Source organism: Coregonus lavaretus (genome assembly GCF_964263955.1).
Source record: "Coregonus lavaretus genome assembly, chromosome: 12".
Classification (NCBI taxonomy): domain Eukaryota; kingdom Metazoa; phylum Chordata; class Actinopteri; order Salmoniformes; family Salmonidae; genus Coregonus; species Coregonus lavaretus.
In genome coordinates, this window is record NC_139999.1 from 43,641,210 (window position 1) to 43,668,143 (window position 26,934).

The following is a 26,934-nucleotide window of genomic DNA, read 5'->3' on the forward strand; positions in this document are numbered from 1 at the left end:
CCAGATTCATATATGTACACAAACAACAAGGGTTGCAAAATTCTGTCTCACTTATAATTCACTGTATCACAATTCCAGTGGGTCAGAAGTTTACATATACTAAGTTGACTGTGCCTTTAAACAGCTTGGAAAATTCCAGAAAATTATGTAATGGCTTTAGAAGCATCTGATAGGCTAATTGACATCATTTGAGTCAATTGGAGGTGTACCTGTGGATGTATTTCAAGGCCTACCTTCAAACTCAGTGCCTCTTTGCTTGACATCATAGGAAAATCAAAAGAAATCAGCCAAGACCTCAGAAAAAAAATTGTAGACCTCCACAATTCTGGTTCATACTTGGGAGCAATTTCCAAACGCCTGAAGGTACCACGTTCATTACATTTTACATTTTAGTCATTTAGCAGATGCTCTTATCCAGAGCGCATACAATCCTTTTTTAATTTTTAATACTGGTACGCAAGTATAAACACCATGGGACCACGCAGCCGTCATACTGCTCAGGAAGGAGACGCGTTCTGTCTCCTAGAGATGTACGTACTTTGGTGCGAAAAGTGCATATCAATCCCAGAACAACAGCAAAGGACCTTGTGATGATGCTGGAGGAAACAGGTACAAAAGTATCTATATCCACAGTAAAACGAGTCCTATATCGACATAACCTGAATGGCCGCTCAGCAAGGAAGAAGCCACTGCTCCAAAACCGCCATAAAAAAGCCAGACTACAGTTTGCAACTGCACATGGGGACAAAGATCGTACTTTTTGGAGAAATGTCCTCTGGTCTGATGAAACAAAAATATAACTGTTTGGCCATAATGACCATTGTTATGTTTGGAGGAAAAATGGGGTTGCTTGCAAGCTGAAGAACACCATCCCATCCGTGAAGCACGGGGGTGGCAGCATCATGCTGTGGGGGTGCTTTGCTGCAGGAGGGACTGGTGCACTTCACAAAATAGATGGCATCATGAGGAAGGAAAATTATGTGGATATATTGAAGCAACATCTCAAGACATCAGTCAGGAAGTTAAAGCTTGGTCACAAATGGGTCTTCCAAATGGACAATGACCCCAAGCATACTTCCAAAGTTGTGGCAAAATGGCTTCGGACAACAAAGTCAAGGTATTGGAGTGGCCATCACAAAGCCCTGACCTTAATCCTATAGAAAATGTTTGGGCAGAACTGAAAAAGCGTGTGCGAGCAAGGAGCAAGTCAGTTACACCAGCTCTGTCAGGAGGATTGGGCCAAAATTCACCCAACTTATTGTGGGAAGCTTGTGGAAGGCTACCCAAAATGTTTGACCCAAGTTAAACAATTGAAAGGCAATGCTACCAAATACTAATTGAGTGTATGTAAACTTCTGACCCACTGGGAATGTGATGAAAGAAATAAAATATGAAATAAATCATTCTCTCTACTATTATTCTGACACTTCACATTCTTAAAATAAAGTGGTGATCCTAACTGACCTAAGACATGGAATTTTGACTAGGATTAAATGTCAGGAATTGTAAAAAACTGAGTTTAAATGTATTTGGCTAAGGTGTATGTAAACTTCCGATTTCAACTGTATGCTGTAGGGAGTGCCCATGTTGTATAAATAGAGAGAGCTGTGCATTGTAGCGGGTCTTCGATATAGATATGGAGGATCATGTGTTGTAGTCCCTTACGTAAAAAACACATGAATTTCACGTGATCACATGTGAAGTGTTCCAAAAACATGTTTTCATGTGATCACGTGATCATATGTGAAGTTAATGTGATAATGTGACAACATGTAAAGCAACATGTGATATCATGAAAATAAACATGTGAAAACGTGATCACTTGAAGTGTTCCAAAAACAGATGTTTTCACATGATTTCACATGTGAAATTTCATGTGAAATCTTGTGATTTTCCACATTTGAAATCCTGTGGTTTTTCATGTAATGGATAACACAGAGTTGGTGAGAGATGCTTGGCCTGGCGCTATCTCTTTTTCTACCTCCCCTATTGTAGTCCCAAACTCCCTTTCCCACCAGCCTGCCCAACCTCTGATTGTATGTGTTTGTAAAGTTAGTTTGAATGGTTGTCTTTTTTGTGTCTTTCCTCCCTTTGTCGAGTCCCACACTCCCCTTGTCACCACTCTTCCTCGCTCTCTCCCTCTCCCCATGCCGCCCTCTCTCTCTCTCTATTTCTCTCTCTCTCCCTCTCCCCATGCCACCCTCTCTCTATCTCTCTCTCTCACTGTCTCTCCCTCCCTTCATCCTCTTCCCAGCTTGGTGTGGTTTCCCAGGGTCAGGGTTGTAGGGTTGTTTATTGCATTACCTTGTCCTCAGCCTGGGAGCAAGACGTGTGTTCTATCTGTGTCTGTCTGTCTGCCTGTCTGTCTGCCTGTCTGCATGCCTGCCTGCCTGCCTGCCTGCCTGCCTGCCTGCCTGCCTGCCTGCCTGTCTGTCTGTCTGTCTGTCTGTCTGTCTGTCTGCCTGTCTGTCTGCCTGTCTGTCTGCCTGGCTGTCTGCCTGTCTGGCTGTCTGCCTGTCTGTCTGTCTGTCTACCATGGATGCTCTCTTAGGACACACACACACATAGGGACATATGCATGCGCACACATACAGGGACATACACATGCACTCACACGCACAGGGAAACACACACAGGAACAGGCACGCACACACACACACACTCTTACATACACTTTGGTACAGTGCAGGGAGGTTACAAGTTACACTATTACAAATCATCCCAGCTCATGTCTTGGTAAAGTAGGGGTGCTGAGGGTGCTGCAGTACCCCCTGAAAAATAAAAATAAAATAATAACAACATTTAAAAAATCACAAAAGTAGTGCACTGGGCCTTTACTACTATTAGCGGAATGAATTAGAGGTCTGTATTGCGGGCAAAACATATTTTTCATCATCTCTCCTTTGGTAGAAAAGGTAGTTGTATAATAACAGCATCTTGCAGGATTCAATAGTTGGAATTGTTGCCCTGTTCCTTTCTCTGCAATTGTCATTCTAGTGGAATCCAGAAAGAACAAAACCCTGTCATCAAACATTTACATCAAAAGGTGCAAAGTTATGGGAAAGACCCAAAACATCCACAAAATAAAATATTTTTATTGATAAAATAACATGGAATACAACCACTTTTGTGCAGTATTAATTTACCATCCTTACTAACCACTTAATGTAAATGTACATTACTGTATTGTACATAGGCTGGTCATCTAGGTTTATACCTGTAGACCTTCCATCACCATGAAGTAGAACAATGCGCAATACAGTAATTGAGTACATTGAGACATCAAGTGGTTTGTGATCATGTGATGTGAGGTAATGATGTGGCTCAGTTGGTAGAGCATGGCACTTGCAATGCTAGGGTTATGGGTTCGATTCCCACGTGGCACCAGTACAAAAAAGTACAAAAATGTAAGGTCTGGATAAGAACATATACTAAAATGGAAAAGGAATGTATAGACCATTTCAGGTTTCACGTAGAAATAAGTTGCATTTGCAAAGTACAGTGCCTTGCAAAAGTATTCATCCCCCTTGGTGTTTTTCCTATTTTGTTGCGTTACAACCTGTAATTTAAATGGATTTTTATTTGCATTTCATGTAATGGACATACACAAAATACATCCCACGGAGCACCATTAAATCCATTATTAAAAAATTGAAAGAATATGGCACCACAACAAACCTGCCAAGAGCGGGCCGCCCACCAAAACTCACGGACCAGGCAAGGAGGGCATTAATCAGAGAGGCTTCAAAGAGACCAAAGATAACCCTGAAGGAGCTGCAAAGCTCCACAGCGGAGATTGGAGTATCTGTCCATAGGACCACTTTAAGCCGTACACTCAACAGAGCTGGGCTTTATGGAAGAGTGGCCAGAAAAAAGCCTGTTTCAGTCTTCCAGAGATTTGAGACTGGGACGGAGGTTCACCTTCCAGCAGGACAATGACCCTAAGCATACTGCTAAAGCAACACTCGAGTGGTTTAAGGGGAAACATTTAAATGTATTGGAATGGCCTAGTCAATGCCCAGACCTCAATCCAATTGAGAATCTGTGGTATGGCTTAAAGATTGCTGTACACCAGCGGAACCCATCCAACTTGAAGGAGCAGGAGCAGTTTTACCTTGAAGAATGGGGGGGGGGGGGGGTATGCACGCTCAAGTTCTCTGTATTTTTTTTCTTATTTCTTGTTTGTTTCACAATAAAAAATATTTTGCATCTTCCAAGTGATAGGCATGTTGTGTAAATGAAATGATACAAACCCCCCAAAAAATCAATTTTAATTCCAGGTTGTAAGGCAACAAAATAGGAAAAATGCCAAGTGGGGTGAATACTTTCGCAAGCCACTGTATTTAAGGAAACTGGAAAACATATACACTACCGGTCAAAAGTTTTAGAACACCTACTCATTCAAGGGTTTGTCTTTATTTTTACATGACATTTTAGCAGACGCTCTTATGAGTGCATATACATATTCTTTTTTTATACTGGCCCCCCGTGGGAATCGAACCCACAACCCTGGCGTTGCAAACGCCATGCTCTACCAACTGAGCTACACGGGACCACAACATTGTAGAATAATAGTGAAGACATCAAAAATATGAAATAACACATGTGGAATCATGTAGTAACCAAAAAAGTGTTAAATAAATCCAAATATATTTTCAAATAGCCACCCTTTGCCTTGATGACAGCTTTGCATACTCTTGGCATTCTCTCAACCAGCTTCACCTGGAATGCTTTTCCAACAGTCTTGAAGGAGTTCCCACATATGCTGAGCACTTGTTGGCTGCTTTTCCTTCACTCTGTGGTCCGACTCATCCCAAACCATCTCAATTGGGTTGAGGTCGGGGGATTGTGGAGGCCAGGTCATCTGATGCAGCACTTCCCGTTCCATCCCCCGTCTGCAAAACAATCGCTGCACCCACACCCCCAAACTACTTCCCTTAGCTATACTGCTTGCTTTTTGACAGACAGACAGACAGACAGATAGACAGACAGACAGACAGACAGACAGACAGACAGTAGAGAGAGAGAGTTTTGAAAAACCCTCTGCAGTATTATCAACAGCAGACGCCAACATTTACTCAGTTAAAACAATGTCCGGAGCAAATGTCAAATACTGTACGACAGACCACGCATTCACCGTACACACCCTTATTGGCAACCAAACCAAACCAACCAAAACAAAAATAAAGTCTACTCATGCTTTGTTGATAAAAAACAAAAAACATTTGACTAAATTTGGCATGAGGGTCTGCTATACAAATTGATGGAAAGCTGTGTTGGGGGGAAAACATATGACATTATAAAATCTATGTACACAAACAACAAGTATGCAGTTAAATTTGGCAATAAACACACAGATTTCCTTCCTCAGGGCTGTGGGGTGAGAAAGGGTTGAAGCTTGAGCCCTTCCCTCTTCAACATTTATATCAATTAATTGGCGAGGGCACTAGAACAGTTTGCAGCACCCGGCCTCACCCACTGGACTCAGAAATCAAATGTCCACTGTTTGCAGATGATCTGGTGCTTTTGTCCCCAACCAAGGAGGGCCTACAGCAGCACCTAGATCTTCTGCACAGATTATGTCAGACATGGGCCCTGACAGTGAATCTCAATTAGACAAAAATAATGGTGTTCCAGAAAAGGTCCAGTAGGCAGAACAAATTATATCTAGACACTGTTGCCCTGGAGAACCTAAATAATTATACCTACCTCAGCCTAAACATCAACACCACAGGTAACTTCCACAAGGCTGTGAACGATCTGAGGCAAGAAGGGCCTTCTACTCCATCAAAAGGAACATAAAACTTGACATCCCAATTAGGATCTGGCTAAAATTACTTCAATCAGTTATAGAACCCATTGCCCTCTATGGTTGTGAGCTCTGGGGTCCACTCACCAACCAATAATTCACAAAATGGGAAAAACACCCAATTGAGACTGTGCATGCATAATTCTGCAAAAATATACTTTGTGTGCAACGCAACACACCAAACAATGCATGCAGAGTAGAATTAAGACTATATCCGCTAGTTATCAAAATACAGAAAAGCGATGTTAAATTTTACAACCACCTAAAAGGAAGTTATGCCTACACGTTCCATCACAAAGCTCTCATCTACAGAGAGATTAACCTAGAGAAGATTCCCCTCAGCCAGATGGTTCTGGGGCTCTGTTCACAAACACAAACAGATCCTACAGAACCCCAGGACAGCAACACAATTAGACCCAACCAAATTATAAGAAAGCAAAAAGATACAGTTGAAGTCGGAAGTTTACATACACCTTAGCCAAATACATTTAAACTCAGTTTTTCACAATTCCTGACATTTAATCCTAGTACAAATTCCCTGTTTTAGGTCAGTTAGGATCACCACTTTATTTTAAGACAGTGAAATGTCAGAATAATAGTAGAGAGTGATTTATTTCAGCTTTTATTTCTTTAATCACATTCACAGTGGGTCAGAAGTTTACCTACACTCAATTAGTATTTGGTAGCATTGCCTTTAAATTGTTTAACTTGGGTCAAACGTTTCGGGTAGCCTTCCACAATCTTCCCACAATAAGTTGGGTGAATTTTGCCCATTCCTTCTGACAGAGCTGGTGTAACTGAGTCAGGTTTGTAGGCCTCCTTGCTCGCTCACGCTTTTTCAGTTCTGCCCACAAATATTCCATAGAATTGAGGTCAGGGCTTTGTGATGGCCACTCCAATACCTTGACTTTGTTGTCCTTAAGCCATTTTGCCACAACTTTGGAAGTATGCTTGGGGTCATTGTCCATTTGGAAGACCCATTTGCGACCAAGCTTTAACTTCCTGACTGATGTCTTGAGATGCTGCTTCAATATATCCACTTAATTTTCCTTCCTCATGATGCCATCTATTTTGTGATGTGCACCAGTCCCTCCTGCAGCAAAGCACCCCTACAGCATGATGCTGCCACCCCGTGCTTCACGGTTGGAATGGTGTTCTTCGGCATCCACAGGGACACCTCCAATTGACTCAAATGATGTCAAGTAGCCTATCAGAAGCTTCTAAAGCCATTACATAATTTTCTGGAATTTTCCAAGCTGTTTAAAGGCACAGTCAACTTAGTGTTTGTAAACTTCTGACCCACTGGAATTGTGATACAGTGAATTATAAGTGAAATTGTTGGAAAAATTACTTGTGTCATGCACAAAGTGTCCTAACCGACTTGCCAAAACTATAGTTTGTTAACAATAAATTTGTGGAGTGGTTGAAAAACGAGTTTTAATGACTCCAATCTAAGTGTATGTAAACTTCCGACTTCAACTGTAACTATTTGACACACTGGAAAGAATCAACCAAAAAAACAGAGTAAATTGGAATGCTATCTGGCCCTAAACAGAGAGTACACAGTGGGAGAACACCTGACCACTGTGACCGAACCAAAATAAGAAAATCCTTGACTATGTACAGACTCAGTGAGCATAGTCTTGCTATTGAGAGAGGCCCCCATAGGCAGATCTGGCTATGTGCACACTGCCCACAAAATGGGGTGGAAACTGAGCTGCACTTCTTAACCGTATGACCACCTTAGAGATACATATTTCCCACAGATCACGCGAACCCACAAAGTATTTGAAAACAATTCAAACATTGATAAACTCCCATATCTGTTAGTCGAAATACCACTGTGTGCAATCAAAGCAGCAAGATATATGGTCCGTTGCCATGAGAAAAGGGCAACCAGTGCAGAACAAACAACATTGTAAATACCACCAATATTTATCTGTTTATTTATTTCCCCTACTATGAGAGAGAGAGAGAGAGAGAGAGAGAGAGAGAGAGAGAGAGAGAGCTCCTGTCCTATTGTCTCAGAGAGAGTATGAGCTGTAGATGCCCAGAGCAGAGCATAACAGGAAGCGTATCTGTAAGAGAGTAGTCTACCTCTTCACCACATGGAAGAGACTCAGTGACATAGAGAGAGAGACATGTTGCCAATGTACCCCAGGGCGTGTTTGACTAGTCAGGCACACTGTACTGTATCCCTGAATCTGTGGCCCTGGTGTTTACACACACACACGCACACACACACATAGATTAGATCAGGGGGGAAGTGGGGGGACAGGATAGTAGAAGAGAAAGGTTCAAAGAAATGAGACAAAAATAATGAGGGGAGGGACGAAAGGAGAGAGGGGGCATGTTTGCCGTTTTAACGGTTGAGAACATCTGCACTGGTCTGGCACATCTGTCCGTTCCCTGTTCGTGATTCCCGTTGTCTCCTGCACAGTGTTCAATGGAGCGAGGGAGAGAGAGGAGTATTCCATGAACACCAGCTACACCCCTCACCAGTGTCTATTACACTGTAATCCCTATACACCCCTCTCCCCTCTCCTCCCTCTCTCTCTCCATTCATCGCTCAACTCTCCTCACTCCAGATCCCCCCCCCCCCCTCCATGCGGAGCCCAGGTACAGCAGATAATCATACATCTTCAATCCAGACTCATGTTACCAATGACCTGCATCCCTTATAACAGCTAGAATAAAAGTAGAAAGAGAGAGATCTCTTGAGTAAAAGCCAAATTGGATTTATACCAAAACATTGTATGACCGATCAGATTTACACCCTACACACCCTGATAGATAAACATGTCCACCAAAATCAGACCAACATTTATGCTTGCTTTATCAACTTCCAAAAAGCATTTAATTCTATTTGGCATACAGGACTGTTCTAAAAAAGTTATTGAAAGTGGTGTAGGGGGTAAAACATGACATAATTAAATTAATGTATACTGGCAATACGTGCAGCATAAACATTGGGAAGAAAATAACAGAAATTTTTAACCGGGGGCTTTTCAATATTTACATCAACGATATGGCAACTATTCTAGAAAAATCCTCAGCCCCTGGTGTAATTCTCCACAATTCAGTGGTTAAATGCCTGCTCTTCACAGATTACCTGTGCCTGCTGTCACCCACAGCGCATCATCTACAACAAAGCCTGGACCTGCTAGAGCAGTACTGCCAGACCTGGGCCATGGCAGTAAACCCCCAAAATACAAAAATAATGATTTTCCAGAGAAGATCCAGATCTCAGGGAATTAGACCAAAGTTCTCAATTGGTACAAAATATATAGAGTACTGCACACACTACAATTACCTTCAAAATAAAAACTTTAACTGACACCTAAATGAGGCAGTGCATGAACTGAGAGAGAAGGCACTCAGGGCATTCTATGCCATTAAAAAACAAATTCAAATTGAAATACCTATTAAAATTTGGCTAAAACTAATTGATTGTGTCATTGAACCAATTGCACTTTATGGCAGTGAGATGTGAGGTCCACTTGCGAAACAAGATTTCACCCAATGGGACAAACAACCCATTGAAACCCTGCATGCAGAGTTCTGTAAGATTCTCCTACCTGATCTGTGGGCCCCGTGTAGCTCAGTTAGTAGAGCATGGCGCTTGCAACGCCAGGGTTGTGGGTTCGTTTCCCACGGGGGGCCAGTAAGAAAATGTATGCACTCACTAACTGTAAGTTGCTTTGGATAAGAGCGTCTGCTAAATGACTAAAATGTAATGTCCAGAAGAAAACTACAAACAATGCATGCAGGGCAGAGTTAGGCCAATATCCACTAATAATAAAAACTCCAAAAAGAGCAATTCAGTTTTGGAAACATCTCAAATACAGTGACCCCCTCTCATATCATTACTAAGCCCTGCAATGCCAAGAGCTGAGCAAAGAAAAGAGTCCCCTCATCCAGCTGGTCCTGGGGCTGAGTTCACAAACCTGTTATACTAACACACTGAAGCATCAGGACCAGAACATCCAATCAATGAGAATAAACCAAATTATTACACAGTCAAAACAAAACTACATTACCTATTGGTTAACACAAGCACAAAGCAAAATGTAGTGCTATCTGACCCTAAATCGACAGTACCCCATGGCAAACTGTTTGACTATGGTTACTAATCAAAACCTTGACAAAGTACAGGCTCAGTGAGCACTGCCTTGTCATTGAGAAAGGTAGACACAGAAAAACCTGTCTCCCTGTAGAGGAAAGGTAACCACTGCACCACAGCAGAACCCTAGACAGAGCTGCATTTCCTGACTAAATGTAAAAAATATAAAACAATTAGAGTGTAATTTCCCTTACCCTTATTCAAGGTTTCAAAGACCTCTCTGATGACAATAGGCTACCCATCCTGTTGGGGGAGGATTAACAGAGCTATTGGTTGGCAGCGCACTACATTGCTGCCTGCCATAAGATGAGGGACAGTGTCTGACAGACTAACCTGCACCTCTATGCCATTGTTATTGTTATTGTCCATTGTATGGTTATTTTTACCCGTGATTATTGTTGTTACTGATTGTCCCGTTGACAATCTTGATTGTTATTATTTTAATCATGTTATACTGTAAATAAATTACCTAATTAAAGTACGCCTTGGCAATATGTACATTTATACGTCATGCCATAAAAGCAATTTGAATTGAGAGAGAGCGAGAGAGGGAGAGATGGTGAAAAGAAAGATATGGGTATAGAGGAAAGAGTGAGGGCAGACCTTGGTGTAAAGTACCTAAGTAAAAATACTTTAAAGTACTACTTATTCGTTTTTTGGGGTATCTGTACTTTATTTTAACATGTATATTTTTGACTACTTTTACTTTTACTTCACTACATTCGTAAAGAAAATAATGTACTTTTTACTCCATGCATTTTCCCTGACTTAAATCCTTTGTCTTGCCCATTCACCCTGAATGGCACACATTACACAATCCATGTCTCAATTGTCTCAAGGCATAAAACTCATTCTTTAACCTGTCTCCTCGCCTTCATCTACACTGATTGAAGTGGATTTAACAAGTGACATCAATAAGGGATCATAGCTTTCATCTGGATTCACCTGGTCAACCAATGTCGTGAAATTAGCAGGTATTCTTAATGTTTTGTATACTCAGTGTGCATACAGTATACCCTACTGGTGCTGATGCTGCTGTTAATATGGTGTTGCCATGGCTTGCATCAGCATCCTCTCTCCAGGGGCAGGTCCCCTAGCACTCTTCAACGTGCACTCTCCACCCCGGGAGGCAAAGACGTCGATGGCATCAAGTTTGCTATCTAGAAACGATAACGACACACATAAACAAATGCATGCGTTTGTGCGCGCACACACACACACACACACACACACACACACACACACACACACACACACACACACACACACACACACACACACACACACATACCAAACGATGTCTGGACTGCCTATTTCTTCTCACCAGGCACTGATGCCTGTTTTCTAGGTCCAAGTTATAATTACCCACCTGAGGATAAATATAGAGCTTCAGAAACAACAACCTGACAGAAACACTCACATCACAGGCACACACACACACACACACACGCATGCACGAATGCACACAAACTATCACGACTCAGGAGATGACCCAGATGCAGACACAGGAGGCAGACAGTACAGTTCTCAATAATAATTTATTAGAACACTGGGCAGGCAAGCGGCAGGTCGAGGACAGGCAGAGGTTCGTAATCAGGTCAGAGTCAGGCAGGTACAGGACGGCAGGCAGGCTCGGGGTCAGGGCAGGCAGAATGGTAAGAATCGGGAAAACTAGGAAATAAACACTTGAGAAACAGGAAAACGGGAAAGTACGCTGGTAAGACCTGACAAGACAAGACGAACTGGCAACAGACAAACAGAGAACACAGGTATAAATGCACAGGGGATAATGGGGAAGATGGGCGACACCTGGAGGGGGGTGGAGACAAGCATAAAGACAGACGAAACCGATCAGGGTGTGACACAAACACTGAGAAGAGTGGATGAGAAGAAGGAGAAAAGAAAGATAAGGGAGGATGGCTTGGATACAGGCATTGGTCATCATGGCTATGGCATTGGCCTCAGTGAATCACTAGGCCTGGGAGAGACACTGGTCTTGTGGTTGTCTTTAACAAGCATGACTCACAGCTTGGTACTGATTTATATCATTAGACCAGGGATGGGCAACTTTGATGGGGATGGGGGCCACAAAAAGATCTGAAATCATGATGAGGGGCCGCATAGGCTCGGAGGTCTGCGTACCTACATCCATACCCACACATGCAGTCAGAGCCGGCCCTAGCCTTTTGGGGGCCCCCCTCCCCCCACCTTGCAAGCAAAACGTTAGCTGACGTGCTAATTGAGTGACTGTCAGTGACTGACATAACAAAATAAAAACTGCTGATTCACAACCAAATTTCGAAATTGCACCTCGTGTATTCTACTATTCTAACTCTCAACAGTAAGTTGAAACCCCGACTGAGTTCCTAAAGAATATATATATACTCCGTAGGTGGAGTGTGTCACATGTGTGGTAGTACAAAACCAAGAGACAGACAAGGCAGTTCAGCACTCAAAAAAATTGTTCACAGGTAGCCTGGGGAATCTTCATGTCCCAAAAGAATGTTCTCACAAAAAAACAAGGCAAATACTCAAAATCAACAACTGGCCCTTTATGGCAGTAATTGAGCGTAAACAGTGGGGAAGATCTTTTAACCCAGGGCAGAGAGAGCCTCAAACCTTCAGCATTGGTTGCTTACTGGTCCAATGTTTGCGACAGAGGTTCGGCGTGTCCTCCTCACGGCTCTCTCTCTCCCTCCCCGAATACCACTGCCTCCCCATGTTCTGCTGCCCTAATTGCAGTCAGCTGTCCAAGATGTGCAGCTGCAGTCATTTAAGTCTCTGTGGAGATGCCACACCTTGTAATGAGTGGTTTAGCCACCAGGTGGGGCCAAAAGCCGGTCCTTCCCACCCCTACATACCTCGGGTGCTCACAATATACAGTATACATTCACTACCGTTCAAAAGTTTGGGGTCACTTAGAATTGTCCTTGTTTTTGAAAGAATATAATAGAATAGCCTTCATTTCTCAGAACAAGAATAGACTGACAAGTTTCAGAAGAAAGTGATTTGTTTCTGGCCATTTTGAGCCTGTAATCGAACCTACAATTGCTGATGCTCCAGATACTCAACTAGTCTCAAGAAGGCCAGTTTTATTGCTTCTTTAATCAGCACAACAGTTTTCAGCTGTGCTAACATAATTGCAAAAGGGTTTTCTAATGATCAATTAGCCTTTTAAAATGATAAACTTGGATTAGCAAACACAACGTGCCATTGGAACACAGGATTGATGGTTGCTGATAATGGGCCTCTGTACGCCTATGTAGATATTCCATTAAAAATCAGCCATTTCCAGCTACAATAGCCATTTACAGCCTTAACAATGTCTACACTGTATTTCTGATCAATTTGATGTTATTTTAATGGACAAAAAAATTGCTTTTCTTTCGAAAACAAGGACATTTCTAAGTGACCCCAAAGTTTTGAACGGTAGTGTGTCTATATATATATATATATATATGTGTGTGTGTTTCATCATTGTTTTCTTAAAAATTGATCCGCTGGCCTACAAAAGGGGGACCGCTGCCGCATGAGGCTCGCCTGAGGCCAGTTGCCCATCCCTGCATTAGACCTTTCATTGACTTATTGTTACTGTTGTTATTTTTTTGTTTACTTCTTTGATATTTAACTGCACTGTTGAGAGGTAGCAAGTAAGCAGTTCATAGCACAGTTTACACCCCTCTGTATCCTGTGTATACGATGAATAAACGTTGATTTGATTGGAATTTTAGTACAAATATTGAAAATGATTACTTTGAATATCATGCCTGTTTTACTATCTAACTGACTAGCTGCTGTTTCTATAATAAAGAGTATTTTGCTGAAGTTCCTAGACCAAACTGTAAACTATATAAATCATGCAAACCAACAACTGCCAAGTAGCACCCTGTCGACTTCAATCTAAGTAAAGGCTGTAGCTAGCTAGCAGGAGCTGCTGTGCCATGGCCCTTATAGTGAATGAGTCACAACACAACACAGGAGGGGGTGTTATTCTCCTCAACACTGACTCTGGGGTGAGTTCTGCCCCAGGTGTGTAAGGGATCCTGGTGATCACGCATGCACACTCACACTCACACACACACTCACACACACACACACACACACACACACACACACACACACACACACACACTCACACTCACACTCACACACACACACACACACACACACACACACACACACACACACACACACACACACACACACACACACACACAGGGCTCACAGTCTGTGCAGGACTGGTTTTGCCACTGCACTGGGGTGGTGTGTGAGTTGAGCAACAGTTTGAGATCACACACACACTTGAACTTATGGTTGTTTTGTCTTGTTAAAGGACTATAGAGCTAACTTTATCTAGCCAGGTCATCCATTTGAGATTCAAATCTCTTTTGCTGTTTTCTTCCTGTTGTTGTTTTGACCTTGACGATGTACAATAACAATTCCGACAATGTTTTAAAGATAAAATAGCAGAGAAACCATCTCTGAAACCGTCAGTCAGGCTGTCAAGCTAAAACAGCCAGTAGTGTTCTATGTCTTGGGACTAGAATTGTGTTGTTGTCCTTTGGTCTGGGTTTTTAATAGCAGTTTTAATGATTGTGTTGAGTGTGTGTGTGTGCAATGTGTTTGTGAGTGTGTGTGTGGGTGAACGTGTGTGTGTTTGTGTCTCAGCCCTCCCCATTCCCAGTCCTTCCGGCTGGTGTGGAGTTGCTCTGTTCACAGGCAGACTGCTAATGTGCTGACAGAAGGACAGAGAGCTGAAAAGGTTGTTATAGCTCAGACAAACACTGACCTCAGAGACAACTTGGCCGACTTGGTTTTACATTTAGAATATTAATGTACGACATGTTGACTCTCAGAGTTCCAAGACAGTTAGGCTACATTCTAGTTAGAATACAAATGAGAATGTTGTTGTCGTGATTGGTGTTTGGTGCCAACATGGAAGCTAGTTTGGCAGCCACTGTACTGTATACAGTGTCTATAAGCCTACTGTGCTCTGTCAAACACTAGTTTGCTGTTGCTACTGCTCAATACTTCTGTCTCATACTGTATCTCCTTTCGTTCAGAGAGTAGTTCTCTGTACTGACCGTTGTTGACTGTGTTCTCCCCACTGACTAACCGTCTACAGAGGCACAAGGTATCAGGAGGGCTTTCACTAGGAAGACTAATTACCTTTAAGTCAACATTTGCTATGATTGAGCAAATCAATGCTTTAGGTTTTCTTTACCTTCTACTGATTAGGATGTATGCTGTGTACCACTGTGTATGTTCTCACACTACTCCCTACGTATGGTGCCTCGTTAGGCACTCCCTGTCTCCCTATGTTGGACTGCTGCCAGCCAATACCATCTACTAAGAGGCAATATTACTCACATGCGTGCCAAATACTTAGGGGTTTCTAGTTGAGGAGTTTGTCAGGTGTGACTTGGGGAAAGATAGAGCAGGGGAGAGGATGGGTTTCTCTCATGACTCTTCCTGATCAGGGTTATTCTTTGTTGTCTTGGATTGCTGTCTTTGGGGGCTTTGGGTTGCTGTTCAACACCTAGTGACAAATGCATGGTTTAAACCTCCGTAGTAGTCAGGGACCATGGACCTTTGACATAGTGCTTTATCTATTAATATGTTCCTGTGTGTATTATTGCCTTATCTGTACTGTGTCAAAGATGACTGGGGTCAGTGAACACCTGTCCAAGGTCTATATGTAACTGGCAGAATGTGTACTACTAGCCGTCATGTTTTGGACAAAGTGCATCGAAATAGATAGTTTGATGGCTGAACTTACTTGCACCCCTTTTACTGCACATCACACTTGTTTCCACACACCTGTGCCCTCTTGTCTCAGTAACAGATCATCATTGTCTCATTCCTCTCTGTAGACATGATTGTGCACAATGAAGTTATACTTTTACATACTTCTCTGAAGCTGATATGCCTCTACTGCCCTCATTTGGCAGATGAGAGAAATGATGGTATTACCCACATTACCTTTACATGTTGATGTTGTGTAGCTTAGAATGACCTGTGAGCTAGCTAACCAAGCACAGTGGCACCAGGAAAGAGAAAGGACATGAATGTATTATTATTAACCAGTATTTCTTTCAGGATACCAGTCCTTGCAGGGTATTTGTGGGTCCTTGAGTTTCACAGAAATATAAGACATATACTGTAGGTCTTACTGCACCCTTACCTCTGTCTAGGATCCTCACCCATCCCCTTGCCTACCTTTACCCTCTGGGTACCCCACCAATCAATGTGCTCTGACCTCTGAACTTTGACCTTTATAACCTCTGACCCTCACCGATCTCTCCTCTCCTCCCTCTCACCCCAACCTGTGAGGACCCCTGAGCATAGCTGTCCTCCATTGTGCGTGTGTAGAGTTCCCCAGATGATCTTGTTTCATGTAGGTAGTATTCCCCCTTTATTCCCCCTTCATTCCCCCTTTTTCTTCACCTCCTCCCAACCGCATGGTTCCTCTGCTCACTGCATGGTGTTTGTCTCTAACTGTTACAGAGTGAGAACCTGGATTCACCTTGTTGGTTTTACTGTCAAGCGTCTGTGGATGCAGTGACTGTTTTTAAACTGCATGTTAATGGGCTTGTTCGACATTGCAGCCAGCATTGTAGGCAAGGCGCGATTGACCAATCTACAAATCACCTTGCATCATAAATAACAACTTCTTATTACTTGTAGATCAGTGAGTCACAATTTACCCACAATGCATTACGGATTTGATATTTTCAAACACAGCCATTGACTGAGTTCTAAATGGCTTCATTGATATGACCATCCTTAACTGCTGCGGTGCCATTCTAAAGGCTGGATATTCACCACTAACCTGGGCTATTTTCTGTCTGCTCTAAACTGGCTGTGGTTTGCATGCTCTAACTCACCAATAATACATCAGTCAATGAAACAGTTTGTGCAGTATTTGCTTATAATAGAAACCAAATACAGCTGTTTCATCATACTCCACTATACTAGTCATGCTGTGTATGAAAGGTTTGTTGGCCATTGACAATTATTCAATGCAACATTAAAATACATGCTTTTTATATGCATGTGTTTGAGACCTGTGTGCGTATTTTTTGCTTCAAATGCATGAACGTGTGTGATGATGCTGCTGCTGATGGTGATGTTTCACGTGAGGAAGGCTAACGCTGTATCTCCTCTCTGTCTGTTCCAGGTTTGGTACGAGGAAGAGGAGGAAGGTGAGATTAAGGGCCCAATTGTGTTCTGTATGCAGGCTGAACACGCAGGAACACGCACGTACTACTTCAGCGCTGAGACTGCTGAGGAACAGGAGGAGTGGGTCGATGCTATGAACGAGGCTGCACACGTCCAGATACAGCCTACACAGAGGTAAGCACACACACACGCACTCACGCACGCATGCATGTACGCACACACACACACTTTCTAACTATGTCCCTTCCCCACAGGACCACCAACTCCGAGGCCACCACGCCCACAGCAGAACTCCATGGTAACACCTTGGTAACCAAAGGACCTGAACCACACACCCAGACACACACACACATCGAGGACAACGGCCAGACGACTGACCTCCTAGACCCCGTGCGCGGACCACGAGAACCTGCACATCACAAGGTCAACGGGGTCAATGCCATGGAAACTCCCCCTCCCTCCACCAGCCACTCAGAGAAGGAGGGGAGGATGGGGGGAGAGAGAGGGGAGAGGGGGGAGAGAGGAGTACTTGGACCTGGGGGTGCACCCTATCACCAGCCCAATGGGTGGGGCCCCTACGGCCCCCCAAACGGGCCCCCACACCATGGAAACAGACCACCCCAGGGTAAAGGGTGGCCGCCCCAGGGACCTCCAAAGGGAGGGACGCGAGAGGGGAGGGAGGTGAGGGAGCAGCCTGAGAACGTGGTGCTGAGACGGGGCTTTGTGCCACGGACGAACCCTGAGAGACAGGCCCAGAGGAAAAGCTCCATGACCCAGCTACAGCAGTGGGTCAACCAGCGCAGAGTCATGGCTGTACAGGAGGACTTGATCAGGTGAGAGAGACAGAGGTAGAGAGAGAAAAAGAGAGGGGTATGGGAGAGAGTGTGAGAGAGAGAGTGGGATGGAGAGAGAGAGAGAGAGAGAGAGAGAGAGAGAGAGAGAGAGAGAGAGAGAGAGAGAGAGAGAGGGGAAAGGATGGGAGAGAGGATGAGTAAGAGAAGGTGAGATTAAGGGAGTGGTAGAGCGAAGGTGAGAGGAGCAAAGACTTTTATGTATTTTTGTGTCTACAACTACATGTTTTCCCTTCAACCATCTCTCTCTCGCTCTCTTCCCCCAGTCCATCTCAATATTATACAGTGAACCGTGGCGTACCAGATGACTACTACAGCGTCTACAGTAGCGTGGGGGGCGGTCCGGGCTATGTGGAGGAGTACCCCCTCTACCCTCCGGGCGTACGCCCTGACAGCATCTGCTCCGTGTCAGCCGTGGGCTACGACCGCCTGGGCCCCCCTCGCTGGACCAACGAGGAGAAGAGACGCTCACTGCTGGACGGACCCCCCTTCTACGGACCCCCGCCCCCCCGAGACCCATACGGCCCCCCACCCGGCCCTGCCTATTACGGCCAGATGGATGCAGCCCAGACCTCCATGAGGCGTCTGTCCATCCAGCCTAGGTCTAGGTCCGTTCCCAGGTCCCCTTCCTCGTCCACGGGTGGTCCCTACTCTCCCAGCCCCCATAGCTTTGCCTCACCTGTCTGCTCGCCCTCAGCCCGGTTTGACAGAGGACCAGGCAGGCTACGGGAGGATGTGATCTACGCCGACCCCTCGGTGTATGGACTGAGGAGATCACTGAGTTCTCCCAAGGTGAGAGAGGGGAGAGGGTGTGTGGGTATTTGTGTGTGTGTTTCAGTCAGGAGTCAGCCGTTAAGATTGAAGATTTTTGTTTGTGTTGCTAGGCCAAAATCACAGTGATCCAAGAACATCCTGGTTATTTATCTTATTTCAGTATGATTACTCTGGAGACAGGAGGTCGCTAAGCCAAGGAATGTACCACTACAACTACCCTGCCTCCCCCTCTCTACACAGCAAAATGGTACGTCTTCCCACATCATGTTACACTGTCAAGAGATACAGACCAACGAGTCCAATGTCAAGTTTGGGAGACACTTGACTATAGCACTCACACACACTTTCACACACCTACACTCGCTTAGCGGGGGTAAGGTCCTCGACAGCTACCTCTGCTTAAAGTTTAACCAGCATCTAAAGGTATGCTATAGCTGTGCTTTCCTGTTGTATCTGGTTTGAGTTCTTATGTCTGTCCTCCCTGTCTCCACTATCTCACTGTCTCTTTTTCTTTCTTTCTCTGTCACTCTCTCTCTCCCTCTTTTTGTCTCTCTCTTTATTTCTGGCTCTTTAACTCTCTCTTTCTTTCTACACACACACTCTCTCTCTCTCCTTACACTCTCTCTGTCTGTCACTGCGTCTGCTGGTGCCACTGATGCTGCTGCTACTGGTTTCACTGGTGTCTCTGGTACTGGGTCTTGCACTGTCCTTGTCCTTGTCACTGTTGCTGCTTATGCTGCTCTATTAGGAGGACATTTTAGACCTGCAGCTCCAGAGAAATCTGGAGTACCTCGATCAACAGGTACGTACCGTAGGCATCTCTGGACACACCTCTACCCCTGCACAGGAACACTCACACACCAATCGTTTTATACATTCTACGTCACACATTTCGTTGATTCAACCAGTTTGTGCCCAGTGGGGAAGCTTAGGAACTACTGACTACAGAGAAGAAGTCGTGAGAAAATGAGAAGAGTGACATTCGGATCATCCATAAACTGTTGGTTATGTTAAACCCCATCCCATAGTGTTGGTGACAGAATTTGTGTGAGGTTTACCACATTGTCATGTGGAAGATTGTCCATGTTGTCAACTCTACCACCTGCTAAACACCTGTTTCTCACAAACACAGTCCACATTCACTCCCACTGTCTTACCTTCTCTCCCCTGTCTCACTGTCACTGACTGCTTACACCTTATGATAATGACCAGTCCATAGTGATCCAGTATACACACTACTTCAGATCACTCTACCACAGTACTGGAACTCTTTGTTGAACATTTTACACAAACAGAAATGTGCCTCTTTGATGTATCCGATTTCATTCTCAAATGTAAGTAAGATTTTTTTTTCAAATACTAGTCAGGGATTGTTACTGCTAGACGTCAGGCTCCTGTCATTACTGTGGCAACCAGAAGAATGATGGGCAGTGTGTTTCGCCCCAGGTGACCGGCAGAGATCACCTTATCGGCACGGTAACCAGAATGGTGGAGCGATCCTCCCCTAGAGCAAAGCTCTTCGCACAAGTAAGAGAGGAGAGAGTGTCCCAGAGAGACAGGCTTCAGCTAGACCCACAGCCCCCCACAAACAATGGTTTTCCAAATGATTTTCCACCTAAAGCCTTTGAACTTTTCATATAAGTAACCAAGTAAAAATTATGTTTCTAACCATGACCCAGTCATACACCATACCCAAAGGAAGGCAGTTCCAACCCAGTATTTGTAAAACACTGCTCCACAAAGACTCCAATACCCTCACACTATCCCCCTCCTCTAATACTAATAATAAGACACATGTATCTATGTAATAAGACCAGTAAATGTCTACTAATGCTTTTCCAAGATGCCTGGACCATTATAGCACAGATTGTAGCCACAGGGTTTCTGCTTTCAGAGTGTAACTAAGCTTGTGCAAGGTCTCTCTTTCCACAGAGGTCAACTACTGCCCTCTTCAGGGCTTTTCTAGTCACTAGTGATTTAGGCTAGGAGGTTCAGCTGTTGTCTAGACAGAATCAAGGTGAAGGATTCCCCCCCCACTCCACAGTCTCCCCAAAGATCTACACGGCCCAGCCCAGCCCAAGCCTGCCTCTCTCTCCTCTCTCCAGTACCCTACTCTAGCATGTGGATGTTAGAAGCTAGGCTCTCTTCTAGCTTTCGGTTTCTTTGTCCAACCAATTCGATGGCGATTTTAGTTCTCCATTTTGCTTCACCATGCAGTGTTTTATGTGTCTTTGTTATGTTCCTTTGTCATCCCATCTGTGTTCTGTATCATATCCTGTCTTGTGCTGTAGTCTTATTGTGTCTTGTTACTTCACAACAACCGCCCCTCTTCGGCGTACCCATCTCTCTTCACTGTGATGTCATATCCTCCTTCACATACTATCCAATCACAGTGCTCCATAAGGACATGGACAACCTGGATATGACCTTTGACCTTTTGACAGAGGGGTTTGGCATTCCAGCTCATCCTGTTGGCTCTTACTGCTCGATACTGTAAACAACACAGATTTATATATGCTTTTTTAAAGTTATTGTTTTGTTATTATTATGATCTTATTTGTCCAGTATATCAGTATTAATATTGATGCAATATGTATTGTCCTGTGTAGTAGTGATGTTCTATGTACAGTATGTACTATGCACATGGTATGGTGTTTTTACACTTATTCTGTTTGGTTCTACGCTATTGATAAAGTGTTGTTTACAGCCGCATGGATCTGGGCCATTCCAATGGCTCACTCTGGCTGTGAGTTGTTCTACAAACCCTTGGTCTATGAAGGATTTGTTTGAATAGGGTTCTGGTTGATATAATGTTAGTATTAAGAATGAGTCCTGCCTCTGTTTTTCCAGGTGCCTCCGTTCCATGACCCATACAGGGATCTTCACCCCACACTGAAACTCAATGAGATTGAGACCAGCGTAAGGCCACATCCCTCCATCTAACCATCCCATAAACAACCTCACTCCTCCCCTCCTAAACAATCAACCTTCAGTCACCATCCTCTCCCCTGCAAACACACTCTCTCTCTCTCTCTCTCTCTCTCTCGCTCGCTTTCTCCTCTGTTAGAAACTCTTGGGTCGTCTGTGTGAGCAAAACAGGATTCTAAAGGACCAGGAGGCAGTGGTTCACAGGCTGAGAATGGACAAGGTACTGTACGAAATACAAAGCTGCTAAAGAAAGTAAACATAAAAGTACGCGCCGGGGTGAAGTTTCCCCTAGGTAAAGACTTAGGATCAGCTTCCCCTCCCCCTATCCTAACCTTAACCATTATCAAGTGAGAATGCAAAACTGACCCAAGGTCAGCGTCTAAGGGCAACTTCACCCTACTCCCCAACCATTGCCTGACATGTCCCCTGTTACCTGCTGTTCCCAGGACAGCCTAGAGGGAGCGCTGGTGGCCACACATCAGGAGATGGAGCTGTACCGGGATCAGCCGCTGGCTGCAGACAAACTACAGCTGAAGAAGGAGACACTGCAGAACCAGCTCATCAATATCAGAGGAGAACTCTCCCAGGCATCCAGCGTAAGACACATACAGGAGATTATAACAATCCATGATAATCCACAGTGATCCCATTATATATAATCTCAATTATATAAGTAAATCAAGGAGATCCCTTCAACGTATCCTGTGTAAGAGATATGGAGGATAACCAATATCTCTAAATCTAAAATTTGATCATCTATTTGTAATCTATAACATCTGATCACCATCAGATGACAACTCTCCTACTCCAGTGTGATAGATACTGTATAGTCAATGGATTCAACATACAGTCAGGGTTTTTCATGCTTAGGAAAAAACGCTTGTGCCCACCAACTAAGCCCCTTTTTGATCTAGGAAAAACCTTGATAGTGTTCATAGTTCCAGGTCCTGAGTGTGTGTTCTATCCCCTGCTGTCCCCAGGCTCTGACCACCACTCGGATGGAGTTTGAAGCTCTGGAGGACGAGGTCAACGCTATCCATGGGGACCTGTGGGAGCAGCTCAACGCAGGCGGGCAGGTACACGGACACCCTCTCTTCATCAGGACCCTACACTGGCCATCTTTTCTGTGACCCACCTAAATCTTCTGAAGTTTTCTTGTGGCTTACAAAGAAGAAGAAAAAAGTGTTTTTAACCAGTCACCAATTGAACACTGAATTTGAAGCCTAGAAATGAAACGACTAGAATGCATCTGATCCTATAATCTCACCTGCTCATAAACCCACCTGCATGGTTCCATTCTAGAGTTTCTAGGGCTTTTCTTTGGCTGTTTTCCAGTTACCATAGTGTTATCCTAGGTTGCTAATAGCTGAGTGGAAACCTTCCTTCTAATCAATAATTTAAACAGTATATGAATCCCTCATCTATAATAAATTAAGACAATTATGAATTTTCATAATGTCCTATTTATCATCGTGTAGTCAACGTGCCCCATTAAACACCTGAGTGTCCCTCCTTTCCATGGAATATAACCTGGCTCATGGTGGTGAACTGTGAAGAGACTGTCCATAAGAGTGCAGTGTCTGTGACCCACTCACTAACACAGTCGTATTCACTAGGAACGAAATGGAAGCAAACGGGCCAAAACTGGGAGAGAGTACCTGAACTTGTCCAATAAAAACGCATGCTTTCATTTTCTGTTGCGAAATGTTTTTCTACGTTTTGCTACGGTGTGCACTGATCAATGCAACCCTGTTGTTTTCTAAGACAATAATGCTACCTGGTGTCACTCTCTCACACCACCTCTGGTCTTTTAACTGAGCCACCTACTGTAACTGCTCCTGCATCACTCACTAACTTATTTTCTAACAGAAGACTTGATAATAACAAAAACAAGTTATTAACAAGTTATTATTCAGTATTATACTTAAAATATTATTCTCTAACATTTTTCTCTCCTCTATCCTTCTCGTATCACCTTTCCTTCCCTCGTCTTCTCTCCATTCTCTCTTGTCCTCCACCCCTACTCTCCTCGGTCAGAGTGAGATGGTCCATAGACACATTCAGAAGGAGTTCTGGAGAGTTCAGGATGTGTGGGAGGGACTCCACAAGAGCAACCTTTCCAGAGGCACAGACACAGCCAAACACAGGGGTACGCCTGCACCTCACAACAACATAACATACAGTACAGTCTTACACACATATAGTCATTGCCACCCCAACACAACACCTCTGATGTTTTTTTTTCAATCTGTCTGAAATGTACATTATTTTTTAAAAACCCCTTTTAGACACAGTAGATGATATTCAAAAGAAGTAATAAATATGAGTATATGGATGAACAGTATGCTGCATGCATATTTCACTCCCTTCTCTCTCTTTTTTTTATCAATCTCTCCTCTCTTTTTTTGTTTATGCAATTCTCTTTCCTCTCCTCTTCTCTCATGTCCCCCATCTCCCTTTTCCCTCTCTCCCACAGTGGCCAGTGGGGCATCAGGTTCCTTTAGCACCAATAGTCCTGCCAGTCCCTTGAGTTCAGTAAGCCTCACCAGTCCACTCAGCCCCTTCTCCCCAGTGCCTGGCTCCCAGGCCTCCCCCACCAAACAGCTGGGTCCGGAGGTAAGCACTGGCCCTTCCTACCACCCACGCAACCACCCAAATACCCACCTGGGTCTCCACCTGGGTCCTCAACCTAACACCCAACCAGATCAAATTTTCCAACTAGATCCTGAATCCAACACCCAACTAGGTGCTGATCCAAATAAACCAGTTTCTAAGCCAATAACCCACCCGGGTCCTCAACCTATCATCCACCTTGGTCCTGATCCAAACACCAAAGACACCCATATACACTCCTTACCTCACACCCAGTACAGGGCCCCCAGTCCTGAAACACAGTACCAAATCCTGTACTTAGCCACCCAGTCTCTTCCTAAACTGAAATCCCCTACCCCTACTGAAATCCCCCTACTTAAAACCCAACTAAGTCCTGAGCCAAGTAGGCACCCTGGTCTTGAACCAAATGTCCACCCTGGTCCAGAGCCAAACTCCCACACTTGCACTAGCCAAGCCAACCAGCTTGCCCCTGTAGAGAGTACAGACACCCAGCAACATGCACAACCGTACACCTCCCAAGCCAACCAGCATGACCTTAGAGACACTGAAGACACCCAACCAAACACCAACCCCACCCCCAGCACCAGCCAAGTCAACCAGCCTGACAATATGGACAGTACACATCCAGAGCCATACAGCCACAGAGCCAGCGCTGGATTTCCACTCCTCCGAGTAGACAGCCATAGCTTTACCCACTCACCCACCCACCCTGCCAAACTGACCAATCAGCAAGCACCTACAGGCAGTAACCCCAGCCACCAACACACCCAGCTAGCCAATGAGCTTTCCCCTCAGCCAGAACAGCAAGCCATTGGCTACAGGAAAGATGTTATCCCAGACCCACCTTCCTACCGAGCTAGCGACCCTGTCTTCCTCAGGTATCCACCTCAGCGCACCCACCTGACTGTCCCTGAGACCCAGTACTCATTGTCCCGCCAAAACTCCTGTCTGGTTAGCCATCAAGCCTATAGCCATTGTCCAGATCCACATAAACACTCCCTAACACCTCGCCCCAGGTCCAGGGTTCTCAGTACTGAAACACAGTACCGGGTCCTCTACTTAGCCACTCAGTCCCAAGAACAATCCCAAGAACGATCCCGCTCACGTACCCGCACTCGCCCACTCACCTTCCCCAACAACCAGCTAGATGTTAGCGATGGTAGTTACCCTACACCCCACACCCTGTTACCACCACACACCCATCCAAACAACAGGCCTTAGGTCAAAGTGTACGGGAAGACCTGGTGGACTGTACTGTACCACAACTGCAGCAGTTGTAGCCCACACCAGACAGACTTGATACAACAACAGTTATAATATGATGTTGCACTGTGTTATGATGATGCAGCTTATATTACTGTGTATTGCCAATAGTAACAAGCAAAGCTAGAGGTTTGAAACAGAATGTGTTATGCTTTCTGAGGTAAAGTATAAGGCTGAAGGTGACTAATGATCCTAGTCAGTGGTTAATAAAGTTAAAGGTCCGTGTCCAGCAGGCTCAGGGAATCCTCACTGAAGGACATTCCCAGGAGTTCTCAACCTGCATAACATGTCGTTAAATAATTATATATAGTGCCATTTCAACATCAATTACCTCTTCCACTGCCAGAAAATGTGAGATAAAAGCGATGTAAAAAATAAATAGCTCTGAAGTTTGTGTAGCGCTGTTATTGATCAGGGTGCACGCACACATTTTCCTTTGATCTCTAATCTAAAAAGCATGACCTGGTTAGGACATCCAGACTAGCGGTATGTGTGTCCACCGGCCAACAGACAGCCTTCACATATCTCCTGATCCACTTTGCTAAGATTCAGTTAGAGGCAGTTAGGATGACAGGTTATTTAAAGTCTGCTGCGTAATCCACGGCCAACTACACAGACACACATTCTACGGCAAACCAGCTAGCACTGTCAGAAGCCATTATGGAGATGACTTTAACGAATATTGGAAAGCAGACACGCCTGTTTACTGTAAATTATTTATAGAAACATAATTGGGAGGTGGATTAGAAATGTGGCTAATATTCACCTGTTTCTTCATGGCGTCACTCACTATGTGGAACATGGCACTGAGTGGTGTAGGTCTGTAGGATACAGGCAGACGGTCCGTTCAGTTCCGCACCACTGACCAATCAGGAAGTTGTGTTTTCATCCATCATATCTGTGGTTGGATGGCCATGTGATGTAGTCCTTCTGACCTATACTGTAGTAACAGCTTACAAAAGTTTAGCTCCGTATAGCTTCTCTGGTGCTCCTCCTCCCAACTCCAGTCCTTCAGTGTCTGCTGTTCTTCTTTCCTCTATGGTGCTTAATCAATCAATAGATCCATTATTTGATATCAAGGAATATGACAGGCCAAGATATCACCTCAGCGGGTTTCCCAGCTCCTTATCAGCTGATTGATTAAAAGAGAGGGATGTAGTTCAGAAGATACTGAGGCGCTCTGGCACTGGGGTTGGATACTCCTGTTTTAGTATAAAACCCTGACTCTCAGCCAACTCTCTCTCTCTCTCTCTCTCTCTCTCTCTCTGTTGGGAATGGAGTTCATAATGACGCTATGCTGAAATTTGAATTATAGTGCAGAAAGAGCAGAAAATAACAGTTGATTTTGTGAATCATATAATCCTACGTATCATTTGTGTTGCGTAATGACT

The 26,934-nt window shown here is 44.3% G+C and overlaps 1 protein-coding gene across 3 annotated transcripts in view; it reads left to right on the forward strand.

Moving 5' to 3' along the window:
• Positions 1-26,934, forward strand: part of plekha6 (pleckstrin homology domain containing, family A member 6) — a 104,576-nt gene that overhangs the window by 56,309 nt on the left and 21,333 nt on the right. For 2 of the 3 annotated variants that reach the window (XM_084173441.1, XM_084173442.1), the window contains 10 exons: positions 17,113-17,288; positions 17,369-17,947; positions 18,232-18,757; positions 18,900-18,986; positions 21,590-21,658; positions 21,807-21,887; positions 22,114-22,263; positions 22,648-22,743; positions 23,705-23,816; positions 24,144-24,283. In XM_084173441.1, coding sequence (XP_084029567.1) covers positions 17,113-17,288; positions 17,369-17,947; positions 18,232-18,757; positions 18,900-18,986; positions 21,590-21,658; positions 21,807-21,887; positions 22,114-22,263; positions 22,648-22,743; positions 23,705-23,816; positions 24,144-24,283 — 2,016 coding nt within the window. Of the gene's footprint in view, positions 1-17,112; positions 17,289-17,368; positions 17,948-18,231; positions 18,758-18,899; positions 18,987-19,487; positions 19,542-21,589; positions 21,659-21,806; positions 21,888-22,113; positions 22,264-22,647; positions 22,744-23,704; positions 23,817-24,143; positions 24,284-26,934 lie in introns of all 3 variants that reach the window. The other variant, XM_084173440.1, reaches the window with a different exon arrangement.